General features: G+C 41.3%; 2 protein-coding genes across 3 annotated transcripts; one reads left to right on the plus strand and one right to left on the minus strand.

Annotated features, from left to right (window-relative positions):
- Positions 1-1,706: 1,706 nt before the first annotated feature.
- Positions 1,707-20,791, minus strand: maco1a (macoilin 1a). Its single transcript, XM_055225139.1, has 11 exons — positions 20,712-20,791; positions 15,574-15,715; positions 15,368-15,494; positions 15,145-15,268; positions 14,276-14,454; positions 10,895-11,438; positions 9,699-9,857; positions 7,176-7,358; positions 4,806-4,926; positions 3,486-3,660; positions 1,707-1,909 (listed from the first exon to the last, which is right to left on the minus strand). The coding sequence occupies exons 1-11, from the start codon at positions 20,789-20,791 to the stop codon at positions 1,707-1,709; spliced, it is 2,037 nt and encodes a 678-aa protein (XP_055081114.1).
- srfbp1 (serum response factor binding protein 1) lies at positions 20,545-26,557 on the plus strand. Of its 2 annotated transcripts, none has more exons than XM_033975265.2 (3): positions 20,545-21,108; positions 21,980-22,405; positions 23,411-26,557. In XM_033975265.2, exons 2-3 carry the CDS (start codon positions 21,989-21,991, stop codon positions 24,572-24,574), a joined length of 1,581 nt encoding a protein of 526 aa, XP_033831156.1. In that variant the 5' UTR covers positions 20,545-21,108; positions 21,980-21,988; the 3' UTR covers positions 24,575-26,557. The 2 variants fall into 2 exon arrangements, with proteins under 2 accessions (XP_033831156.1, XP_055081115.1); XM_055225140.1 differs by having other exon boundaries at positions 21,093-21,183; positions 23,411-25,158.
- Positions 26,558-27,633: the final 1,076 nt, after the last annotated feature.

Raw genomic sequence — 27,633 nt, forward strand, 5'->3', positions numbered from 1 at the left:
GCGTTTTCAGTTTGAGAGAAAAGTAAAACATGCGCGAATGAAACAAAACACAACTCCAGGTCTGAGAATCGTGTTGTACGGGCCCTTTAAATAGCACAATTTAGCTTGAACCAATATAAAAACGATAAAACGTGACATCAGACTGACAATTATTTAAACTAAACTAAATAAATCATTAAAATAAAACATATTCAAACTTAAAGTGCTTTATAATTAACGCAGACGTGAGTTTTTGCTCGTGACTGAGACATCATAAAATCCATTGATCTGTGTGGGGCCTTAAAAGGTTTGAATTTGGTCCAGATGAGAGTGGGAAGATGTCTGCAGCAGTTCAGTTATGCAATGTAACTGTTTCGGCAGTGCCAGGTCCAATGTCGTATTTTTTTTAGGACAAAAATATATCTCGATTTGGTCGTTTGAGCTCGTGTGGGATTGTAAATGAACTGGTAAACATGCAAGTAGAGACCATAGACTGTGTAAAGAAAAGACTGAGTGTGACGTCACCCACGTGTTTCATAATTTAAAGTGAATCGGAGCCAAAAAAACAAAACAAAACAAAACAAAAACAAAAAAAAATAACTCCAAAAAACTTAAAATAACCAAAAAAATCTAAATATACTCAAAATAACTAAAAAACAAACAAAAAACAAACTCAAAATAAAAAAAAAATTAAAATAAATTCAAAATAATAATAATAATAATAAAAAAAACTCAAAATAACTAAAAAGTAAACTCAAAATAACAAAAAAAAAATCAAAATAAACTAAAAAAATCACAAAAAAACAAAAACAAACTCAAAATTAAAAAAAATACTTAACATAAATTCAAAATAATAATAATAATTAAAAAAATACTCAAAATAACAAAAAAAGTAAACTCAAAATAACAAAAAAATAATAAATCAAAATAACTAAAAAAAAAACAAACAAAACAAAAAAAACAAAACAAAATAACTCCAAAAAACTTAAAATAACAAAAAAAATCTAAATATACTAAAAAAAGTAAAAAAAAAAAACACAACTAAAAAAACAAACAACAACTTAAAAATAAATTCAAAATAATAATAATAATTAAAAAAAACAAACTCAAAATACAAAATAGCTAAAAAAAAAAGAACCCTAGGATCATGTCGAGCGAATTAATATGAACATTTAAGACCAAAATGACGAGTCTGAGCAGCAGGTACAGAGAGAGGGGGCGCTGTTTGAATTGGAGTCGATGGAGCCGGACGCACGCCTACGCTCACTTCCTGTTTGAAACGCGGCGGCTCGCAGGTTAGCCACGTCCGTTTCTATATACAGTCTATGGCAGAGTCCGACGTAACTGAAACTTGTACCTTTCTGAAAACACTACGGTTGCATCTGGTTTTGTCGTTGTTGACATGAATCCTTACATTCATGTATCTCTACTGTACAGGCGAACGGATCGAGAAAATTAAAACATTTCTTCTGTCTTGAATCAAAACGTAAACAAAATGGCTGCTGTAAACTGTAAACCAAGAGTGAACATATTCCCTTGTTCGATTCAACACTGTAATGGCTCAATCCCAGAACTCCCAAAAAACTCCCAAAAAAAGTACAATCTAAATCTAAAACCCAACCATTTCCGTATGTCGAAAAACATATAAACTTGTAAACACACACAAAACCCAGAAGTTTTACCAAAATAAAGTTAACAGCCGGTGCGCTGTCTCGGCTGTTTCAGAGTCACTTTTTGAGCGGCTGGTAGACTGAGGCGTTGGGGTCCAGGGAGGAGGAGCTATTGTCCATGAACTTGGAGGAGTAGTGTGGGGCGACGGGGGCGAGGCTGGTGCCGTCCGCCGTGTACGACAGGCTGGGCATGACGGCCATCACCTCTGCGATCTTCTGCTTCAGCTCGGCGATCTCCTGCTCCCTCTGGTGGATCTGACCTGAAAGTACAGCCACGAGATCAGTTTGAACACGGCGGGTAGAGACGGTGAAGTTGCCTTAAAGGTCCGAAAACAGACCTGGAGTTGTGTTTTGTTTCGTTCGTTTGAGTCACATCTCCGAAGCTCAAAATGCGACGTTCCACCTTGTGATGTCATCAAGTGGTAGTTTTCAAGTTAAGTTAAGTTTTACTTTTGTTTGGATATTCCACAGCTGAAATTATCCAAATGATTCTAGTGTGGAGTTTAAAAACACAGCGGAGCACCACATGACATCACAAGGTGGAACAGAGTGTTTTGAGCTTTGGAGATGTAGAATTATTCAACAAAATGGACAGATGTTCCTCCATGTTCTGGTCGTTTCTTCTCGTTGAGCCTCTGAAGTTTTATTTGGACTGATTCATGTTTGAGTTTAATCTTTAATCCGCTATTTTCAAGACGCCATTTTGTCCATCTGCACCTGTTTAACCTCCACCTGTGCCACGCCCACTGTGCCACGCCCACTGTGCCACGCCCACTGTGCCACGCCCACTGTGACACGCCCACTGTGACGTCCGCACTTCCTTCTCCACTTTTATTTTCTTAATCGTTGATACTCGTAGGATTCTGCAGCGTCGCGTCGTCATTTCGGTACAAATGTATAAAAACGTGCTGCTCTAGTGCGACGTGCATCTGTCCATAGGGGGCGCCGACAGCTACACGCCTCTTTATTGTGATGATGTTTACGGCGACGTCAGCTCCTATTGGACACCACAGTTTTCTAACGCGGACGTCAGCGGATTTGTTTCTTTTATGAAGTCGTTTTAGATGAATATTGTGATTTAAAAAGTGTAAATTATAACAGAATGAACCACAGAGATGAGAACCATAGAGACTCAAGCTGAATATGGCTGATTTAACAAACATAAAGTGAAACTGTTTCACTAATTCCATTCACATCTAGATTAGAAATTCTCAAACTGGGAATGAACATTTTATATCTATAATTTTGTCCTGCTTTGGGTTCATCTGCTGAACAAATGGTATAATCTAATTTATAATCTGTTTTAACTCTTATTTTGACAAAACTAATATCGAAACTAGATACTCATTTGCAGAAGTATCAATACTGCAAAAAATATCACATTAACAGGACAAAATCTGAGCTTTCCTGAACAGTTTTAGTGACATTTTGAGTTTCATCAGAACAAATATAAGGCCTCATGCTACGATAAAGAACATAAATATATTTTGTAAATGGAAATTAAATTCTAGCACCAAAACTTTAGCACTGAGTCTGTTCCTTAGTGTCAAAATAGTTTCAAATTTTAGTATCGTGATGACATGACCTGGAAAAGACCAGTTTATACCTGTTTAACATCAGGGGATTCCTTCAAAATCCTCCAAACTGTACATTATAAACCTTGTCAATTTTCTCAAAGTGTGAAGTCATAGGTAAACAAAGACCTGCTGTATTTCTCTTGTATCTTTGTTCATTGCATTGACGCCATTTTGAAGTATTTGCAAAAGAAAAGATGAACAGTTCTACCAATACGAAACTACCAGCTTGTTTGGTTGTTCTGCTCGTGACGGCGTTTACCTTGTGCGATCTCCAGCTGCCTCTTGGCGTCCCCCAGAGCGGAGAACAGGTCCAGTTTGATCCTGGTCTCGGCGCTCAGGCTGTTCTCCAGGTGCTGGGTCTTCTCTTGCATGGCCGACAGAGCGGACATCAGCACCTCCGTGTCCTTCTCGTTCTCCTTGTACTTTCTGAGCTCCTGTTTGCACCAACACACGATGAAGTACTCAATGCGGTTACTCAAGTAAAAGTACAGATACAGAGGTGAAAAGTTACTCCAGTACAAGTAAAAGTATCACATGAAAACATCTAATTAAGTAAAAGTACTTTAAAAATGTACTTTAAGAGTATTTCACACAAGCATTGTTCATGTATTAAAGTGTAAATGTCGTGATATTGATTCAAAATGACACATATTTTGGTCACAATAACAAAGTCTTAATTTTTCTCATGTATTTTGTGTATTTATTTTAGTTTTGCTCAAAGGGTCAGGATCATGTAGAGCGGGTAAATACGAATTTTTTTTAATTTATTTATTTATTTATTTATTTTAATTAAATTAATTAAATTTAATTAAATTATTTAATTTAAGACCAAAATGATAAATCTGACAGCAGCAGTTACAGAAAGAGAGGACAGCTTTTCAAAAAACAAACTCAAAATAAAAAAATAAAAAAACAACCTAAAAATAACAAAAAATGAATAAATAACTTCAAAAATAACAAAAAAAAGAAAGAAAATGAAAAGAAATTACAAAAAAAAAAAACCCTCAAAATCACAAAAAAAAAATTAAAATAAAATAAATAAAAAAAAGAAAAGAAAAAAGAATGAACCCCAGGATCATGTAGAGCGGGTAAATACGAACATTTAAGACCAAAATTATAAATCTGACAGCAGCAGTTACAGAAAGAGAGGACAGCTTTTCAAAAAACAAACTAAAAAAAAACAACAATAAAAAAAAAAAACTAAAAATAACAAAAAATGAATAAATAACTTCAAAAATAACTTTAAAAAAAAAGACAAAAAAAAACTCAAAATCACACAAATTTAAAATAAAATAAACTCTAAATAAAAAAAGAAAAGAAAAAAGAATGAACCCCAGGATCATGTAGAGGGTAAATACGAACATTTAAGACCAAAAGGACGAGTCTGACAGCAGCAGGTACAGAGAGAGGACACAGTTTTTCAATGTAAAGTGAACTGGAGCCAGAGTCGATGGAGCAGGAAGTGCGTCCATGATCACTTCCTGTTTGGAGCGTGTTTGCTAGCAGGTTAGCTATGTCCATTTCTATAAACAGTCTGAGTCCAACCTTAATAATGAAACAGTTTGGTTGTCGGTCTCACCTGACACTTTCCCTCCAGGTCCCTGATCTGCTCCTCCTTCAGTTTCATGTCGATGCTGAGCTTCTTACACTCGGTCTCCAGATCTCTGATACGACCTCGGAGAGAATCAGTCGACTCCACCCTGACGGACAAATGAGAATAAACAAGAAGAAATTATAAGTAACACTTTTGTCCTGTCGATCTGCGTTTGAGCTAATCACAGCCTCGCCTCTGTTTAAGTTTAAGTTTATCTGTACAACACGATTCACACAAAGTCATTCAAAAAGCTTTACAGAATAAGAACGACATTAAAATCACAATACGACAAATCAGAACAGAAATAAGCATCATAAAATGAACATTAAAAGAGAAGAGGCAGAAGCTTCTCTTTTTTCATTTATCCTGGTTTAGTCCCGGTTTAGTCCCAGTTTAGTCCCAGTTTAGTCCCGGTTCAGTCCCGGTTCAGTCCCGGTTCAGTCCCGGTTCAGTCCCGGTTTAGTCCTTGTTCAGTCCTGGTTTAGTCCCGGTTCAGTCCCGGTTTAGTCCTTGTTCAGTCCTAGTTTCGTCCCAGTTTAGTCCCGGTTTAGTCCCGGTTCAGTCCTTGTTCAGTCCTGGTTTAGTCCTGGTTTAGTCCTGGTTCAGTCCCGGTTCAGTCCCAGTTTAGTCCTTGTTCAGTCCTGGTTTAGTCCCTGGTTTAGTCCTTGTTCAGTTACAGTCGTCTAATCTACTGGACACAAACGCAGGATAAGTCTGAGTCTGGTTTGGACAGTTTTCCTTTGAGTTTTGATGTTTTTAGACGTAAAAAGCTGCAGATGTGACTGATTTGATGCTATTTATCTTCTGTTTACTTAAAACCAATAACAAAACTTTACAGCTCGGTGTTAGTGAGGCAGGAGAGGCAGCGCCAGGTAAAGTCCGATAGTTTGGATTTGAGTGACGTCGTGTGAAAGCAAAAGTCAGGTGTAACGAACGAACATAACAGCCCACTTTGTAAGATCTAAGTCTGGACGTTGGTGTGGACTTTGAGGTGTGAATCAGCTCGAAACCAAGACCACAACATGCAGCTGATTGTATTTGTCTTTTTTTTTTATTGTATTTATCTTTATTTACACAGGGAGACCCAAAGAGAGAACTTAAACTCTGTTTTTTAAGGGCGTCCTGTTCAAAATACAGAAAGAAATACAAGAAAACTGAACTGTTACTGAACTAAAAATAAAAAAAAATGTAAAAGACACATGTGGGCCTGTCATAAAACATTCTGAATCTCGACATATCGCTACAGAGAAATACTGCGATAAACGATAATACTGCAAATACTTGACACCACTGACACGATAACAATATGACAGGATAATCTCAGGGAACCGTTTTAAACAGACAGAATCATTAAAAGGCCTGAGCTGCAGTAGATACGTAACAGAATGAACCGATAATCAGACACAGACGTCACTTATTTGAGCTGTAAAGGGTTAAATCTTATTCTGTTAAAACAAAAATACCCAAAATCTCTCCACTTTTACTAATAAACTGTACACATGATAAATACTGAGGCCCAAAACACATGTTCCATATTTCATAAACTGAATGAAGAGTTAATATAGTGATTATTGAGATTATTGTAAGTACATAACAGACAAAACCATAATATGTCCAGTTTATTTTAAATTTACGAAGTTTTAAAGCAGTGAAATAAAAAGATCCATTAAATTTTGGCTTAAAAAAAACTGCAGTGCTGATTTTTTTAAGTGCCCTATTTTGTTAAAAGTCTATTTTGCGTAATTTTCAGATTCTCACATGTGATGACGTCACACTCCCACACGGGGGCGCACGAGCCAGATTTCCCTGTTGAAATTCACAAATGTTGAACCTAATCATTTCTTTTAGAGATTAGACCCAATAACTTCCTGTGATTCAACGTATATCTGTGTTTGAACAAGATTAACTTTATCTGCGTTAAAGATTATTGATCTGTACAATGTGGTGATGTCATCTGTGTTAAACGTGATTGGCTGATAGAATGTGGTGATGTCATCTGTGTTAAATGCGATTGGCTGATAGAATGTGGTGATGTCATCTGTCTCCGTGTAAACCTCACATGTTTTACGAGTTTAAACATTACACGGTGTGAATGTGCAATACAAAGAGAACACAACAAATATATGAAGTAACACATATGGAATTATGTTGTGTTATGTTTATATTTTATTTTCAAATCATCAAAGTAGAAAATATTTAGTAGAGTTATTTTCTTTACTACATAACTCCATATGTTTGATGTCTCCTGTGTGTATAAAACATGTATAAAGTAGTAAAAATACTGCACAAACCCTCTGACCTTTAGCCTCGTCTGTGCGTGTAAACCCCCCGTATGACGTCACAGAGTCCCATTACCTCGTGGCGGCGGCTAAAGCCACAGCCCTCGCCGCCGTGGCCTCCTCCATCTTCTTCCTCTTCCTCTCCTCACACAGCTGTTTCTCCGCCAGAGCGCGCGCCTCCTGCTCGGCCTTCAGCCTCTTCTCCAGCTGTGAGATGGTCTGTTTGTCCTTCTGCTTGGCCTGGACCGCACTGTGGAGCCTGAGACACAAACCACGACCAGAGTGACGCTTTGTCCACTTTATAGACGTTCTGCTTTATAATATTAAATCAGATTTATTCTACAAACTGGACTTTTCAGATGTTTCTCCACGTTCTGGTCGTTTCTTCTCATTGAGCGTCTGAAGTTTTATTTGGACTGATTCATGTTTGAGTTTAATCTTGAATCCGCTATTTTCAAGACGCCATTTTGTCAATCTGCCCCCGTTTAACCTCCACCTGTGACACGCCCACTGTGCCACGCCCACTGTGACGTCCGCACTTCCTTCTCCACTTTTATTCTCTTAATCGTTGATACTCGTAGGATTCTGCAGCGTCGCGTCGTCAATTTGGTACAAATGTTAAAAAAAACCGTGCGGCTCTAGTGCGACGTGCATCTGTCCATAGGGGGCGCTACAGCTACACGCCTCTTTATTGTGATGACGTTTACGAAGACGTCAGCTCCTATTGGACGCCACAGTTTTCTAACGTGGACGTCAGCGGATTTGTTTCTTTTATTACGTCGTTTTAGATGAATATTGTGGTTTAAAATGTGTAAATTATAACAGAATGATCCACAGAGATGAGAACCATATAGACTCAAGCTGTAGTTGTATGTTTCACAAGTACAAAACGCACAACGCACACAACGCACACACCATGGACCAACATGAACCTATGGGACACTGAGGGATTACACACATAGAACACACATGGAAGTAGAACGCAAAGTATTACCATCTTTAGACAATAGAATCGCCGCGGTATCAGAATCGGTATCGAGTATCGAGTCTATTCCTTAGTGTTGTTTAATTTAAGTATCGTGACATCCCTCAACAAACCCTGAAGACGTGATGAGAACCAGAGCGTTTCCTGGATTTGTGGCTTCGTGACGCGCCGGGAGATTATCACAAACACACACAAACACACACACAAACACACACACAGAGCTAACAGCAGCGCAGCAGAGAAGAATGGACATGGATGGACGGAGTTAAGACGGGTAAATGAAGCTGAAAATGACAGCTCTCCGGCCCTGACTCTCACCTGCACCCGCCCACGTGAGCCCCGCCCCCTCGACTCTCGGCCAACCAGACGCACAAACGCACAAACGCACAGTGCGCCTTTTTCTGTCTCCTTCACATTCTAAAGGTTTAATAATATTTTCATGAACTAAGACTCGCTGCAGTTTAACCTCAATAAAAACTAAATGTCTTAAACTTTATATTTAATAATAAAAACTCCCTCCTTCTTTTGGGTTCAGTGTAAGTCTGCGGTTTAAAAAAACAAAAACAAGCAGTGTTTTGTGTCGTTTTATATAATTTTACATCTGTGCTGTGTCTGTGTGTAAAAAAATAGGCCTTATGTGAGATTAAACACTGGTTTGGAGGTCAACAATATAAACAAGAGTTATTTTAAACCTCACAATAAAGAAACAAAACATCACATATAAAATGAACTCTTATAAGTGTCTGAAGTGGGAGTACTCAGTCACATTTACTCTTGTAACTTTTCGAGCTGTGTACTTTTACTCCTGCTCCATACTTTTGTTTTTGGTTCCTCCTTTTTTCCTCGTTTTCGGTGAGTCTAAAGTGACTGGAGTTTTATGTAACGATATGAAATGATTTGAACATTTGTGTCTTGCAGCTGCTTCAGATTTGATTGTGATGTTATTTCCTGACAGTTACTCTTTAAGTTACTCTTACTCGAGTAGAACTTTTCCCAAATACTTTTTTTACTCTTACATTTTTTTACATTTCTTGGAGCATTACTTGTTTCTTCTCATTGAGCCTCTGATTCATGTTTGAGTTTAATCTTTAATCGACTATTTTCAAGACGCCATTTTGTTACGACGTACACGCCCCCTGTGCCACGCCCACTGTGCCACGCCCCCTGTGCCACGCCCCCTGTGCCACGCCCCCTGTGCCACGCCCCACTGTGACGTCCGCACTTCCTTCTCCAGTTTTATTTTCTTAATCGTTGATACTCGTTGATTCTGCAGCGTCGCGTCGTCATTTTGGTACAAATGAAAAAAAAAACGTGCTGCTCTAGTGCGACGTGCCTCTGTCCATAGGGGGCGCCACAGCTACACACCTCTTTATTGTGATGACGTTTATGGCGACGTCAGCTCCTATTGGACACCACACTTTTCTAACATGGATGTCAGTGGGTTTGTTTCTTTTATGAAGTGTTTTCAGATGAATATTGTGATTTAAAATGTGTAAATTATAACAGAATGATCCACAGAGATGAGAACCATAGAGACTCAAGCTGAACGGGGCTGATTTAAGTGTAAATGATGAACTTAAACAGACTAATGTGTTGCCTCGGAGCTGCACTCACTTGTTCTGGAGCAGCTCGTTGTCTTGGCGCAGTTGGCTGAGCTCCGAGCGGAGGCTGCGGTCCTGGCTGCTCAGAGACGACAGCTGACTGCGCAGCTCCGACTCCAGCTGCCTGTTCGCCTGCAGATCCGCCTTGAGACGCTTCACATCCTGCTCCAGCCTGAACACACAGGGTTAGAGATAAAATATGTCTGAACGCTGCTGTGCTTCAGACGACATCACCGCGCTCTACTGGACAATCAAACCTAACGCAGATGGAGCAGATAAAATAAATATCGTTAAATGTAAGTTTCAGTTTGTGTCTCGGGTCCAGACACAAACAGAAATGATCAGGTTCAACATTTGAGCGTTTACCGTTCAGATATTTAACAAAGCACAACGTAATCAATAGGGAAATCTGTCTCTTGCGCCCCCATCTGGAAGTATAACGTCATCACAATCGAAAGTCTGAAAACGAATAAACTGCAGGGACACGCCGATCCAGCTCTTTCAGTTTCGTACCGATTTCGATACTGTAGCTTTAAGCATCAGTCGAGACTCGAGACCCGACGTCAGAGATGGAGATCGACCGTTCGAGGGTTTTTTTCACGGTCGATACTGATACCGGTTGCTAAGAATTCAGAACAAGCGATGGCCGATAAGATCTGCCGATATTTTTAAGCCGATTTTGATTAATTTCGCCAAATGATGCAATTTTAATTTACTGCAAACTCCCCCCAAGCCCCATTTTTACCACATTCCCATAAGAGAGCTGTGTGGTTTAGCAGATTGACCAAAACAAAATGTCGCCCTCTGCTGGAGATTTTAGGCCGACGGTCGATACGATAAAAAGTCCAAACATCAGCCAATCGATATCTCTAATCATCTATCTCTAATCAGGCAATAAAAACAGCATTTATTTCCTTTAAATAAAAATAAAATAAGACAAAACTGATCAAGATGTGTAATTAATCTCTCAAGTAACAACAGAACAACTTAAGTAAATCAAAATCCAAACATTTTGAGACTTTCTGTGCGACTGCGGCCTGTAAATTATCGTATTAAATCCATTTCTTAATCAGGATATCGACTGAACTGACATTTGGAAGTCGATATCTGATCAAGCAAATGTTCCGGTATCGACGCTTTTCGATTCTGATGCCAGTATCGAATTGTGCGTCTGATTTGACCCCCGCGTGACCCCTCTCTCTCTCTTACCGTACTAAGGCGTCGGGTTTGCCCAGCTGGTTGTTGGGGATGCAGTTCTCCACGGGATCCTTCTGACCCTTCGCGGCCCCTCGCTGCTTCTTCTCGTTCTTATTGGCCACAGCTCCCCCTTGTGGTACGCTCCCGTTTGAAGAGCTGTGATTCCTCGGCGGGGAGTTGGAAATGGCCCCTCCGCCTCCGCTGGCGTTTTTGTAGTTCTTCCCCGTGCCCCCCATGTCCTCTTTTGAGTTCGTGGTGTTTGTGGTGTTGTCCGCGAGTGTGTTTTCTGTCAGGTCGTTGTTGAGTTTTTTCGATCCCACGTAGTGTTCGATGTACTCCGCCTCCTGTAGTCTGGAGTCCAGCGTGTGGAGGATACTGTTGTTGTTGTTGATACCGACCGAGTTGTGTTTTTTACCCTCTTTGGAAATATCCTTCCCCTTTTCCCGATATTCCAGCTCAGGTAACGAGGCCGGAGTGCTGACTTTCTTTCCGGGAATTCCACCGTTCTGTGAAATGACGACAGGTTCCACTTCTGAGATTCCTTTGTTTATTGCGGCTGGAAGACACAAAACAGTTTGGTTAAAGCTACACGTAAAAAAAACAGCAGAGATAATAAACAATAATCATTCACGGGACATTTTATATAATTGTGATAATCGGCAACAAAGATAATCCCCGTTATTTCACCGGAATGTGCAGAAAAAAACGACTTATCCACAGGGGAGTCGATGGGGGGACAAAGGGGTCTGTTGTCCGGGGCCTCAGAGACTTAGGGAGACCAGAACTGGACCGTCTTCCTTTTTGTATCACGGGGGGCCCATGTGAGGCTCATTGCTCCGGGCCTCTAAATTTCCGTTGACGGCCCTGCTCATCCATAATATTCTCCGTTAAAGTTATAATTACTCATATCCATAACAACTTTAATTATTATCGTGATCGTTAATGACAGTTATTTTGGCCGTGATAATCGTTTCAACATCGCCCCACGTCTTGCAGAGATCGACTGATGTTTTTTTTCGCGGATGATGTCGATATCAGATCCAGAGGGACAGATGAGAGGTAAGATCGGACGATATTTTGGGTCGATATGCAGGACCGATTTTGATTATTTCCTCAAAATGATGTTATTTAAATGTGCTACAAACTCACTCACAGCTCTTTTTAGCATAAACCTTTAAGACACCTATGTGGGGTAGCCATAGACTGTTTAGCTAACCTGCTAGCCGCCGTGGTCCAAACAGGAAGTGATCACAGGCGCACGTACGGCTCCATCGACTCTGGCTCCAATTCACTTTCTACGTAAAAACTGTGTCCCTTCTCTCTGCAACTGCTGCCGTTAGACTCGTCATACTGATCTTAAAATGTTCGTATTAACTCAGTCGATTGACGGCGTTGCTAAGCGTCCACTCTCTGCTAAAACCAGCGGCGCGGGTGAGAAGGGGCGTTACCTTCGACAGCCTCGATCCGGATTGGCCGTGGGTGACGTCACACTCACTTAGTCCACGTCTTTACACAGTCTATGGTGTTAACATTTTGTGCAGCAGGTCGGCCAAAACTAAATATCGACCTGTGCCGGAGATTTAAGGTCGATGCGCGAAAAAGTGCAAATATTGACCTGATGTGTCGGTGCATCTCTAACGCAAAGTCATTCAAAGTGTTTAAAAACATGAAAATGAACAGAATAAAGCAGAATAAACCCCTGTCAGTCACAGCAGATAAACAGAACAGAGTCTGGATTTAAACAAGACTAAACCAGGACTAAACCAGGACTAAACCAGGACTAAACCAAGACTAAACCAAGACTAAACCAGGACTAAACCAGGACTAAACCAAGACTAAACCAGGACTAAACCAGGACTAAACCAGGACTAAACCAGGACGAAACCAGGACTAAACCAGGACTAAACCAGGACTAAACCAAGACTAAACCAGGACTAAACCAGGACTAAACCAGGACTAAACCAAGACTAAACCAAGACTAAACCAGGACTAAACCAGGACTAAACCAAGACTAAACCAGGACTAAACCAGGACTAAACCAGGACTAAACCAAGACTAAACCAGGACTAAACCAAGACTAAACCAGGTCTAAACCAGGTCTAAACCAGGACTAAACCAAGACTAAACCAGGTCTAAACCAGGTCTAAACCAGGACTAAACCAGGACTAAACCAGGACTAAACCAGGTCTAAACCAGGTCTAAACCAGGACTAAACCAGGACTAAACCAGGACGACAGCACTTTACCTGATCTAAAACACATATGTTTCCTCTGAGTTTTGATAAAAACTGCTGCTCTTATCAAGAAGCTACTATTGTATCTTTGTAACATTATTCTAAGAGTAAATGTGTTGAGCTCCGTGTGTTGAGCTCCGTGTGTTGAGCTCCGTGTGTTGAGCTCCGTGTGTTGAGCTCCGTGTGTTGAGCTCCGTGTGTTGAGCTCCGTGTGTTGAGCTCCGTGTGTTGAGCTCCGTGTGTTGAGCTCCTAGTGTTGAGCTCCGTGTGTTGAGCTCCGTGTGTTGAGCTCCGTGTGTTGAGCTCCGTGTGTTGAGCTCCTCGTGTTGAGCTCCGTGTGTTGAGCTCCGTGTGTTGAGCTCCGTGTGTTCAGTTTCCTGTGTTGAGCTCCTCGTGTTGAGCTCCATGTGTTGAGCTCCGTGTGTTGAGCTCCATGTGTTGAGCTCCGTGTGTTGAGCTCCGTGTGTTGAGCTCCGTGTGTTCAGTTTCCTGTGTTGAGCTCCTCGTGTTGAGCTCCGTGTGTTGAGCTCCGTGTGTTGAGCTCCGTGTGTTCAGTTTCCTGTGTTGAGCTCCTCGTGTTGAGCTCCGTGTGTTGAGCTCCGTGTGTTGAGCTCCGTGTGTTCAGTTTCCTGTGTTGAGCTCCTCGTGTTGAGCTCCGTGTGTTGAGCTCCGTGTGTTGAGCTCCGTGTGTTCAGTTTCCTGTGTTGAGCTCCTCGTGTTGAGCTCCTCGTGTTGAGCTCCGTGTGTTGAGCTCCGTGTGTTGAGCTCCGTGTGTTCAGTTTCCTGTGTTGAGCTCCATGTGTTGAGCTCCGTGTGTTGAGCTCCACGTGTTGAGCTCCACGTGTTGAGCTCCATGTGTTCAGTTTCCTGTGTTGAGCTCCGTGTGTTGAGCTCCATGTGTTGAGCTCTGTGTGTTCAGTTTCCTGTGTTGAGCTCCGTGTGTTGAGCTCCGTGTGTTGAGCTCCGTGTGTTGAGCTCCTCGTGTTGAGCTCCGTGTGTTGAGCTCCGTGTGTTGAGCTCCGTGTGTTGAGCTCCGTGTGTTGAGCTCCTCGTGTTGAGCTCCGTGTGTTGAGCTCCGTGTGTTGAGCTCCGTGTGTTGAGCTCCGTGTGTTGAGCTCCGTGTGTTGAGCTCCGTGTGTTGAGCTCCGTGTGTCCCGTACCTTCCTCTGCCTCTCGCTCCTGTCTCTGGAGCATCTGCTGCTCGGGGGGTAGGGCCTGCTGAAGGAGCTGCATGTAGAACTCATTCTCTTTCTGCACCTCCTTCTGTTTCCTCAGTCTCATCTTGTAGCTCACATAACTCTTAAAGCCGAAGCCCAGAGTCACGACCGGATACCCGATACTGCGAACACCAAAACAAACGAGTATTTTTACAACTTATACATTTACATTTATCTTTATATAAACACAGAGAGTCCAATGAGACAACCAGAGGGTTAAAGGCCCAGATTACAGTTTCAGATCCATGTTCTAATGTTTCCTCGTCACAAACAGACCTGGAGTTGTGCTTGAGTTCTTCTCTCAGACAGAAAACACTCTGTTCCACCTTGTGATGTCATCGTGTGGTGATACAGGAAGTGCTCCGCTGTGTTTTTAAACTCCACACACCTTCATTTATAGAATCATTTGGATCATTTCAGCTTCTGGAATTTGCCAATCTACAACTGAACCAAAGGTAAAAGTAACTTGAAAACTACCACTTCATGACATCACGAGGTGGAACAGAGCGTTTGGAGATGGAATAGACTTGATAATAAAGAGTTAATCAAACAAAACACAAGTCCAGGTCTGTTTTTGAGGAGGAAACTGTATTAGAACATGGTTTGAAGCTCATAAGTCCTTTTTTGTGTAATATCGGACTTTTAAAATACAGAACAAATAAATACATAGGCCCATTTCAATATTTAAAAACAGATTATAAATGTTTATCACCAGATTATTAAAAATTCCCGCAGTATTTCGTGCTAAAGCTAACAATGTAAACACCATTATCCACGTTCACACTGAAGCACATTTAAAAAGAAAAACCTACCAATGAGCTGCAAACGGCCGACACAGGTCGACATGAAAGTTCTTCAGATCTTTAAAACGAATCGCTGCCTCGATGTAAACGAACAAGATCCAAAGTGAAACTGTAGGTAAACAAACGCCTCTCTCTTTGAAAAAACAAACAAACACATGCGTAAAAAAGAAACGTATGAATAACTCTGAAGATAAAACAGCAGAATGTGAAGCGACTGAAAGAACAAACCGACCTGTGTGCCAAACGTACTGGACCCAGACGTAGGTGCTGGCGGCGAAGAACAGCCATTGAACGGGAATAAAGAGGAGGCAGATGATGTCAGATGTAAACGCCACACACACGAAGAACACGGAGAACGCCTGCAAAAGTAACACACACACATTTGAATAAACATGGCGGCTGACGTGCGCGTTTGAATCTCAGATAATGATGTCGTACCAGGCCCTGATATCGAAACGAGTCGTACACGCTCCTGATGAACAGCCAGAAAGGCCAAAGATACTCGAAACGAAACTCCAGCACGAAGTCGGCCAGAAGAACCAGAACCCAAACCACGAGGAACTTTAAGTAGAGGAACGTACTGGAACAGACGAGAACAGACGAGAACAAACGTCACGATGAAACTTTATGAAAGAACAAAACACTAATACAAAACAATATAGTGTCAAATATAAGACTGATAATGTGAAAGGACCAGGACTAAACCAGGACTAAACCAGGACTAAACCAGGACTAAACCAGGACTAAACCAGGACTAAACCAGGACTAAACCAGGACTAAACCAGGACTAAACCAGGACTAAACATGGACAAAACATGGACTAAACCAGGACTAAACCAGGACTAAACCAGGGCTAAACCAGGGCTAAACCAGGACTAAACCAGGACTAAACCAGGACTAAACCAGGACTAAACCAGGACTAAACCAGGACTAAACCAGGACTAAACCAGGACTAAACCAGGACTAAACCAGGACTAAACCAGGACTAAACCAGGACTAAACCAGGACTAAACCAGGACTAAACATGGACAAAACATGGACTAAACCAGGACTAAACCAGGACTAAACCAGGGCTAAACCAGGGCTAAACCAGGACTAACCCAGGGCTAAACCAGGACTAAACCAGGACTAAACCAGGAATAAACCAGGGCTAAACCAGGGCTAAACCAGGGCTAAACCAGGGCTAAACCAGGGCTAAACCAGGACTAAACCAGGACTAAACCAGGACTAAACCAGGTCTAAACCAGGACTAAACCAGGTCTAAACCAGGACTAAACCAGGACTAAACCAGGACTAAACATGGACAAAACATGGACTAAACCAGGGCTAAACCAGTACTAAACCAGGACTAAACCACGTCTAAACCAGGACTAAACCAGGACTAAACCAGAACTGAACCAGGACTAAAACAGGATTAAACCAGGACTAAACCAGGACTAAACCAGGGCTAAACCAGGACTAAACCAGGGCTAAACCACGTCTAAACCAGGACTAAACCAGGACTAAACCAGAACTGAACCAGATCTAAACAAGGACTAAACCAGGACTAAACCAGGACTAAACCAGGGCTAAACCAGGGCTAAACCAGGACTAAACCAGGGCTAAACCAGGACTAAACCAGGGCTAAACCAGGGCTAAACCAGGACTAAACCAGGGCTAAACCAGGACTAAACCAGGACTAAACCAGGGCTAAACCAGGACTAAACCAGGACTAAACCAGGACTAAACCAGGGCTAAACCAGGACTGAACCAGGACTGAACCAGGACTAAACCAGGACTAAAACCAGGACTAAACCAGGGCTAAACCAGGACTAAACCAGGTCTAAACCAGGTCTAAACCAGGACTAAACCAGGACTAAACATGGACAAAACATGGACTAAACCAGGGCTAAACCAGATCTAAACCAGGACTAAACCACGTCTAAACCAGGACTAAACCAGGACTAAACCAGAACTGAACCAGGACTAAAACAGGATTAAACCAGGACTAAACCAGGACTAAACCAGGGCTAAACCAGGACTAAACCAGGGCTAAACCACGTCTAAACCAGGACTAAACCAGGACTAAACCAGAACTGAACCAGATCTAAACAAGGACTAAACCAGGACTAAACCAGGACTAAACCAGGGCTAAACCAGGGCTAAACCAGGACTAAACCAGGGCTAAACCAGGACTAAACCAGGGCTAAACCAGGGCTAAACCAGGACTAAACCAGGGCTAAACCAGGACTAAACCAGGACTAAACCAGGGCTAAACCAGGACTAAACCAGGACTAAACCAGGACTAAACCAGGGCTAAACCAGGACTAAACCAAGACTAAACCAGGACTAAACCAGGGCTAAACCAGGACTAAACCAGGGCTAAACCACGTCTAAACCAGGACTAAACCAGGACTAAACCAGGACTAAACCAGGGCTAAACCAGGACTAAACATGGACAAAACATGGACTAAACCAGGACTAAACCAGGGCTAAACCAGGGCTAAACCACGTCTAAACCAGGACTAAACCAGGACTAAACCAGGTCTAAACCAGGACTAAACCAGAACTAAACCAGGACTAAACCAGGGCTAAACCAGGACTAAACCAGGACTAAACTAGGTCTAAAAGAGGACTAAACCCAGACTAAACCAGGACTAAATCAGGAATAAACGAGGACTAAACCAGGACTAAACTAGGTCTAAACCAGGACTAAACCAGGGCTAATCCAGGATTAAACCAGGTCTAAAAGAGGACTAAACCCAGACTAAATCAGGAATAAACCAGGACTAAACCAAGTCTAAAAGAGGACTAAACTAGGACTAAACCAGGAGTAAATCAGGGCTAAACCAGGACTAACCCAGGGCTAAACCAGGGCTAAACCAGGACTAACCCAGGGCTAAACCAGGTCTAAACCGGGGCTAAACCAGGACTAAACAAGGACTAAACCAGGACTAAACCAGGACTAAACCAGGGCTAAACCAGGACTAAACCAGGGCTAAACCAGGACTAAACCAGGTCTAAATCAGGTCTAAACCAGGGCTAAACCAGGTCTAAACCAGGTCTAAACCAGGGTTAAACCAGGACTAAACCAGGGCTAAACCAGGACTAAACCAGGGCTAAACCAGGACTAAACTAGGGCTAAACCGGGACTAAACCGGGACTAAACCAGGACTCAAACCCAGACTAAACCAGGACTAAATCAGGAATAAACGAGGACTAAATCAGGACTAAACCAGGTCTAAACCAGGGCTAAACCAGGACTAAACCAGGGCTAATCCAGGATTAAACCAGGTCTAAAAGAGGACTAAACCCAGACTAAATCAGGGCTAAACCAGGACTAAACTACGACTAAACCAGGTCTAAACCAGGATTAAACCAGGACTAAACCAGGACTAAACTAGGACTAAACTAGGTCTAAAAGAGGACTAAAAGAGGACTAAACCAGGACTAAACCAGGACTAAACCCGGACTAAACCAGGACTAAATCAGGACTAAGCCAGGACTAAACCAGGACTAAATCAGGAATAAACCAGGACTAAACGAGGACTAAACTAGGACTAAACGAGGACTAAACCAGGACTAAACCAGGACTAAATCAGGAATAAACGAGGACTAAACCAGGACTAAACCCGGACTAAACCAGGACTAAATCAGGAATAAACGAGGACTAAACCAGGACTAAACCAGGACTAAACTAGGACAAAACTAGGTCTAAAAGAGGACTAAACTAGGACTAAACCAGGACTAAACCCGGACTAAACCCGGACTAAACCAGGACTAAATCAGGAATAAACGAGGACTAAACCAGGACTAAACCAGGACTAAACCAGGACTAAACCAGGACTAAACTAGGACTAAACCAGGACTAAACCAGGACTAAACCAGGACTAAATCAGGAATAAATGAGGACTAAACGAGGACTAAACCAGGACTAAACCAGGACTAAACCAGGACTAAACCAGGACTAAACTAGGACTAAACCAGGACTAAACCAGGACTAAACCAGGACTAAACCAGGACTAAACCAGGACTAAACCAGGACTAAACATGGTGAATCAGCGTTTCAGTTTTATGCAGCTAAAACCTGGAAAACTTTTCCTGAAGATCTAATTTTTTTTTAAAGTACCAAATCTTTCACTTTCAAACTTTTATCTGATTTTACACTGATAAACTCTAAAACAACACGAGAATCAGGACAGAATCAGGAGAGAATCAGAACAGGCGACACGAGTGAGAGATTTGAGCACAAAAAACACCTTTGTTTGTTTTTTATTATTATTATTGTAGAGCAACGTTTAAGTTCGACTTTTATAATAAACTCAGTCCCACTCTCAGTCTGAACCCGTTTAAACACATTTGAGCTCTGGCCCTGTCTCTTTCATCACTTTACACTTAAACGAGTTCACACTTTGGCTTCCGTCATATAATTAAATTTAAAAATAAACAGTAATTTGAACATCTTTTTGACATGAATGGTTCCAAAAAGACTCCCATCACTTAAAGTTACACACTGCATGCATAATAATAATAAAAAAACATGAAAACAGACCAGCTGCACATGCAAATACCCATAATCTGCAGAATACATGGACAGACATGCAAACAAAGGGGCCGGGGTGCAGGGGACACGTCTGAACACGCACAGCACATCTGCTTTTGCACAAAACTCACCAAAACATAGAAATAACACTGAGCAGCTCATGCAACTGATTATCAATGTGCTTTAATCTTAGGCAAGGGGGACGCAGTCATTATTACCAACAGGAGCCATTTTTTATTTATTTTTTTCCCCCTTTTTATTTATTTATGTATTTTTTAATGTATATTTTATGCATTTATGTGTCTGTATTTATGTAGATACATCTATTCTTATGCATATGGACGTATGTATGTGCACGTGTATAATAATAATAATAATAATAATAATAATAATAATACTATATATTTTTCCTTTTATTTGTATAATTTGTCCTATTATTAATATGTATTTGTATATATTATGTGTGTATCCATTCTTTACAGTCAAAACTATGAAAATAAACAGTTTAATAATAAAAAAATACCCTGTTTAGTCCAAATACGCGCTCACTTCTTTAATAACCCCGCGCATTTACATGAGTTTGACTGTTAAATGTGACGAGTGCCAGCGCAGACAAAGCGCAGGTGAAAAGTGTCACAGCAGACACAAAACAGGCGCCTGTCACTGCTGCTGTCATTCCAACCTTAAAAAAAAACACAACATTTTTGCACAAGTAACACATGAAAACAAAGGATGCACCAAAAAAAAAAAAGAGAGAGAGAGAGAATGTGCGGGGTTTATGCAACAGCCACAATCACATCTGAACGTGGGATTAAATTTGCGCATTTTATAAACCTGTCTGCGCGCATCTGCAGACAGTGAAGTAGCAGCAGGCCCGTCTTTGTAACACTGCTCTCGGTGCGTGCGGAGCTGTTTTCTCGGTGCGTGCGGAGCCGTTTAAAGCTCATAAACGCGCTCGTGGAGAGGTGTGCGCGAGCCACAGCGCGCGGGGCCCCTCCGGACACGCTCACGGGCGCCATTGTTGCACAGAACGCGTCTCCGGCCCCTTTTGTACCTGCTATATATACCCTCGGTGATTCGGTTCCGTTTTATCGGCCGTCGGAGCTTGCTGCAGTCCGCATTGCGCCGCTTCATCCTCCCCCGGTGCTGGTTCCGGTTCGGTTTGGGTCCGGTTTGTGCCACGCAGCCGTTATTCGGTCATTCTCCCGTCCACACTTGTTCAATTATCCTCCATTGTTGATGTTTTATGCACATGAAACAAAGAAATAAATAAAAACAGTCCGCTCAAGGCCCCTCCCCCTTTTCTACGGCGCGCTACGTCGACGCTTGCGCCTGACGTCACCGCGCCGAGGGAGGCGAGGGGGGAGCGGGTGACGTCACAGGCAACATGGCGGATCTGTGGAGAGAAGCGAGGAGCGGGTTTACGTTTGTGTTTTCGTCTTAAAACTTCAGTAAGTGACGCGGGGACGAGCTGGTGTTTTGTGAGGATGTTTGTTAGTGTTGATGTTTGATCGTGTCCGAATTTGGTGAGTTTTTGTGTAAAGATGAAGGAATAACAGACAACTTTTAACAACCACGTTTGTTTCGGCCGTGACCCGCGCTGTGCTTCATCAGAGGAGCTTAGTCTGTTTTTTTCATTTAACAAAGTAAAAGAAGAAATGTAGTGCACTTAAGTAAACATTTTAGGTATCTGTACTTATAAAGTATAAGTACATTTTACAGTGGATACTTGATACTTTTACTTGAGTACATGTGAGAGCAGTATCTGTACTTTCTACTCCATTACATTTTTTAACTGGACCGAAAAGTAAAAGTATTATTTATTATTGTGTGAGACCTGCTGAAAAGGCTGAGGATTCAGAATTCACAATTTGAGCAAAACAAACATACAAATAAAAACAGATTCACTTGTTTCTGTTGAACAAAAAAAAAAAAAAATCACAAATCTTTATCAAAATCACCACATCTGAAGTTTTATAAGACTCAAATTCTGCACAAAATACTTTTACTATTTACTCTTAAAGTAGGAAGGGAAGTCTGGGAGTCCCTGCTCAGACTGCTGACCCCGGATTAGAGTAAGAAGATGGATGGATTACATTTTTAAGCATACATACTTACTTAGATTAATAGTTTTACTTAAATAGATTTTTTCATGTGATACTTTTACTTGAGTATTTTTTCTTCCAGCATCTGTACGTCCTTAAACAGGAAAGGGAGGCTGAGACAGAATCTCTCACTGATCTATAATTCCACCCTCAGACCCAAACCAAACAAAAGAAGCAAATTATGTAGTTTTAATCAAATGCTTTTTTTGTTCTATAGAAAACGACTATGGCGCTCTCCCTCCAGACCAAAGAGATGGAGGTGGAACATGAGCACGGCGATGTTGAAAAGAGCGAGAATACAGACGCAATAACACAAAGTACCACAGGTCAAAATGGACAAGAAGAAGAAGAAGTGTCAGTAAATGAAGAACAAGCTCCGCCTCCACGTCAAGCAGAAGATGAGTGTGACGCTCCACAGAACGATGAGGAAAAACACGAGAGCGTCCTGAACCTCAACAACGAGGTGGTGAAGATGAGGAAGGAGGTGAAGAGGGTGCGCGCTCTGATTATTCGTAAGATGACGCGGCAGATCGGCGCTCTGAGGAAGAAGAAGGGAAGCGACACAGATATCGAACGAAACCAAAGGCGAGCGGCCAGACTGCTGGACGAGATCCACGCCATGAAGCTGTTGGTGCCTGATGTGGTATGTGTTTTTTTTTTTCATGATTATAAATGTGTTTTTTTCATGATTATAATGTAAATATAGAAATCTGAAGCACACAGCAGGCCCGGGTCTGCAGGGGGCACAGTGACCTCATTTAAGGAGCATAAAATAATGACACGTTATGGAAGCGTATTATGTGAGGAGGACAGTGGAGCGTTTGTCGACTGATCTGAAGGTTGGCGGTTTGAATCAGACTCGTGTCATAAACATCATTGGTTGAGTGGACGGATTAAAATAGGTCAGTGTGAACAAGTCTCTCCATGGAGCAGCACCAAAGAATCTCCCACATGAGCCACATGAGGAGGACTAAACCGGGACTAAACCGGGACTAAACCAGGACTGAACAGGGACTAAACTGGGACTAAACCGGGACTGAACCGGGACTGAACTGGGACTAAACCAGGACTAAACCAGGACTGAACCGGGACTAAACCGGGACTAAACCGGGACTGAACCGGGACTAAACCAGGACTGAACCGGGACTAAACCAGGACTAAACCAGGTCTAAACCAGGACTGAACCAGGACTGAACCAGGACTAAACCAGGACTAAACCAGGTCTAAACTAGGACTAAACCAGGACTAAACCTGTTGAATCAGTGTTTGTTTTGTTCAGTTCAAACCTGTCTCTTTCTTCCTGAAGATGTGACTCAGACCTCGACTTTGACGACGTTTAAATCCAGACTCAATCTGTTCTGTTTATGTGAATGTGACTGAAAGGGGTTTATTCTGCACTTTTCTCTTTAAAGTTAAATTTATGATGATGATTTTTCTTATTCTGTAAAGCTTTTTGAATGACTTTGTACCAGTTGTTCTATACAAATAAACGTGTCTTGCCTTGAGTGGAAAAGCGCTGTATAAAAATGTCACTGTTTCTCACTTACGTTTGCCCCTTTGAAACCCTCTGTCAGTTTGGTCTGCCCCTGGGCCTAGTACAGAGTCATTTCACACCTGTCATACTTTACCTGTCATCTTTGTATTTTAGGTCACCAAGACGGCACTGCAGAAGAACCTCAACTTCCAACAAGTGTGTAAAGACCCCAAATCTACCATCTCCGCTCGGGCGCTAGCTCGTGTTGCTACTCACCCGCAGTTCAACAAGAAGATAGAAGCAATCAAAGCTGCTGTGAAAGCTTTCAAGGAGGAGAGGACAAAGGGAGGAAAGGCCGGAGGAAAGAAGGAGAAAAAAGAAGACAAGACCCAAAAACAGTCGCCCTCTGCCAATCCCGAAAAACAGCCTGACGTAAAAGTGAAAAAGTCTGGCACAGCGACTAAAAGTGAAACAGATATTGGGGAAGTGTGTCTTGAGGAACCTTGTCATAATTTTCCTGAAGAGAAAATTGACTCAATCGTTCACCAGACAGAAGCCAGAACTGCAAAATCAGATGTTAAACAAAGCCCAGTGAAGCCTGTTGTGAAGTCCAAACCTCTAAACAAGCAGGAGGAACCTAAAAACACTGCTAAACTGTTAGAACTTCCTCCCAAACCAAACGCAGAGGCAGAGAGCGAGCTGGAATCAGACGGAGAAAAAGAGTACTTCGACGACAGCACCGAGGAGCGTTTTCACAAGAAATCCTCAGGCGAGTCAGAGAGCGACGACGATTTCTTTGTAGGAAAAGTGAGCAAGTTTAAGAAAAAGAAGAAGACAAAAACGACTGAAGATAAAACCGTTCAAAAGATCCTCGAGAACACTTCAAAAACGCCCCAAACTGACAAAGTTCAGAGTCAATTTGAAGAGCTCGAGTCCAGACTGACATCAAAAGCCAACGCTCTAAAGTCAGTGTTTTGTTCCTCCCTCGCTCGAACAAAGAACGGCAAAGGTGGAGGAAGAGGAGATGGAAAATTTCAAGCCCGGGACAAACGAAAAGATGGTGGAAGTAAAGATTTTAGGAGAAAGAACGATTTCCAAAAACGAGAACATTCAGATGGAGGGAAGGGTTTTGGTAAAGGGCAGAAAACGTTTGGAGGGAGAGGACAGGATAAAGAACAGACGAGACCAAAAGATTCAAGAGGAAGAGGAGCGTTCTCCCATCAAGCACCACAGAAATCACTGCACCCGTCGTGGGAGGCAAGTAAGAAAAGAAAGGAACAGCAAGGACAGATACTCGCCTTCCAAGGAAAGAAGATCAAGTTTGATGACGACGACTGAAATAGTAACTGTGTAACATGGGGGATTTTAACATTTCTCATCTGTTCTAATGTCGTTTCCTCATCCCAAACAGACCTGGAGTTGTGTTTTGTTTCATTCACACATGTTTAGCTCTTCTCTCTAACAGAAAACACTCTGTTCCACCTTGTGATGTCATCATGTGGTGATACAGGAAGTGCTCCACTGTGTCATTAAACTCCACACACCTTCATTTCTGGAATCGTTTGGATCATTTCAGTCCGATAATTTCTAATCTCCACTAAACAAAAGGTAAAAAGTAGCTGTTTAACTTGAAAACTACCACTTGATGACATCACAAGGTGGAACGTCGCATTTTGAGCTTTGTAGATGTTACAGACTAATAATAAAGTGACTCAAACATGTGAGAATGAAACAAAACACAACTCCAGGTCTGTTTTTGAGGAGGAAACGGCTTTAGAACATGGATTCAAACTCATAGGAGCTTTTTAAATGTGTGGTTTATGGCTTAAAGTAATATTTGTTAATTTTATCATTAAAATATGAGTGAGCCATAGTAATAAAATGAATTAAGCTCTTGAATCAAGTCTTTCACTTTAGATTCTGAAAACCAGATGAGGGAGTTTCATTAAGTTTTGTTTATTTATTCAATATTTTACGGGGTGAGTCGGTTGAGACAAACAGAACACAAACACACACCAAGTACAATGTGAAACAGAACGTGAGACGGTGAAACATCTGCAGATTAAAACTGATCCTGTATAATAATGTTTTTTAAAAGTCGACAGAGAAAAACGGCCTTGTGCAATGAGTAAAACGAGGTTACAGCCACAGTTAATACAATTCAAGTTTATTTCTATAACTCATTTAAAACAACTTGAGCTGAACAAAGTGCTTCATATAAAAGTCAACAAAAAAATATAACACGATACACAGGAACAGAAAAACACAAAGATGTCCCGTCGAGTGTTAAATGCCAGGGAGAAGAGGCGGGTTTTCAGTCTTTTTACAAGTATCTTTGTAAATAAAAAATACTATAAATCATTAACAAAATTGTGACTGAACATCAGCTCTGGTTTTAGACTTGATGCTCCTCGTTTATGGAGCCGCCTCATAAACTCAGAGTAAACCGTGTACGTCCCTTAAGTGAATGTAAACACTGTGTCTGTCGTCTTTTCAGAGCAGTGTAAACGTTTTAACTGAAGCCTGAGGTCCACAGCTTCAGGAAATATTTAAATGTACATTTTATTAATACTAAATGTTTATGTTTTAACGGAGAACTCAGGACTCCCTCAAAAATCAGACTTCCTGATAAAATAATTAGAGATTTTTGTGTTTAAGGAGTTTTCAAATCCTGTATATCTTTTTTTTTTTCTTTTTTAATCAGTATTGTTTTTTCCTCATTAAAAAACAAATCAAGGTCTGTTTTCTTTCACACAGCGTCACATGGCCCATGACTGAGAAGAGCGTGTAAACAGAACTGTGCACACAAATATGAAACACGCACGTTCTGTCAACACCAGTGCTATTTAAAAAAAGTCATTACTCTTATAATTAACACAGTATTATCATTGTTCTGTTGATTTTATGTTTTATGTTCAGAAGAGTTTGTTTCTTTTCAAACCTGGATGCTTGAGAGATTACACAAAAAACACACGAGCTCTGAGATTAAAGCTCTTTAAGGAAACGTACATTTGTTCTGTTTGAATTTTCGTGGGATCAAGTTCAAGTTTGTTTGACTTGTTCTAATGATTCTCAAATTTGGACTTAATCTGGAGGATAAAACCTGTCGTAAATATAAATTATAGTTTTACGCCAATCAAGAAGCAATTTGTGAAGTTTAAAAGTTGGTAAAAAATGACAGGAAGTGGAGTTCTATTTTCGAGTCGCACGTTGATGACATCACACTGGGAGAATTCTGTCCAAAAGTTCTGCAAAATTTACACAAACCATTTTTTCCCCCATAATTTTTAACATTTCAACAAAATAAATGTGTTTTCCTACATTTGTATTGGTCAAATATTTATTTCTGTGACATTGGAGGCGTTTTGGTCCAGTGTAATACATGGTTGCTAGGTAACAGCTACAGAATTCCCATGATTTCCAACCAGGAAGTAAAATGTCAGATTAAAAAAAAAGCCAATTTGGGGGAAAAAAAGTTAAAATATTTGAGTAAACTCTTAAATTTTATGATATTAGCTGTGTTTTAGTAACATGCAAAGTCAAACCTGTCCTAGGTACTTTAAAATTCCAAGCTATTGCCGCGTTTCAGACGACGTCACGACATTCTATGAGCCGATAATGTTAAACACGGATGGAGCTGGTAAAATTAGTTTTGTAAAAATGCAGGTTTTTGTTTTAACAGTGAGTCTTGGGTGTAGTCACTTAGAAATCATCAGGTTCAACATTTGTGAATTTACCTTTTGGATATTTCATGTTGAAGTTCAGCGTAATCGTGAGAGAAAACTGGCTGTTGCGCCCCCGTCTGGCAGAATGACGTCATCACAGTCTAGAATCTGAAAAGCAGCTGTAGAGTTTCTGCAGGTCACGTCACAAACTTTGGAACTTTATGAGTGAATGGCAAAGGTGCATGAGGGTCAGCGGTGAGTAATGACATTTTCTCCTGTAAAAACTCCAAATGCTGAATGTAAAATGTGACAGAACTGCTTCATTTTAATAACAAACATAAAAGTCGACAGCTCTGTGGAATGTCTAATTTGTATCTGACTCTTAAAACATGAAAATGAAGTAAACAGAATAAAAGCAGTAAAGAGTGAAACCACATTTATCACAGATACAGAGTTTGGATCAGACGCAGAAGAACTGGACCTTTCTCTCCTTAAAGATCATGGAAATAAATTCAGAGTCAGTGTGTTGAGGAGATGCAACTGTCGTGGGGTGAAAACAGCAGCTCCAGGGACAGAAATGAGGCAGATAAAAGCAAAGAAACACATTTAGATGGTTCTCACACTGTGGAGCGCCCCCCACTGGCACAAGACTTAGTTGAGTTTACTTTAGGGTCGGTCTTGTTCACAAACTCTGAGCATCATTCACCCAAAACACCATGAGCCACGTGAGAG

This window comes from Periophthalmus magnuspinnatus, chromosome 11 (assembly GCF_009829125.3).
Source record: "Periophthalmus magnuspinnatus isolate fPerMag1 chromosome 11, fPerMag1.2.pri, whole genome shotgun sequence".
In the NCBI taxonomy this organism is placed as follows: domain Eukaryota; kingdom Metazoa; phylum Chordata; class Actinopteri; order Gobiiformes; family Gobiidae; genus Periophthalmus; species Periophthalmus magnuspinnatus.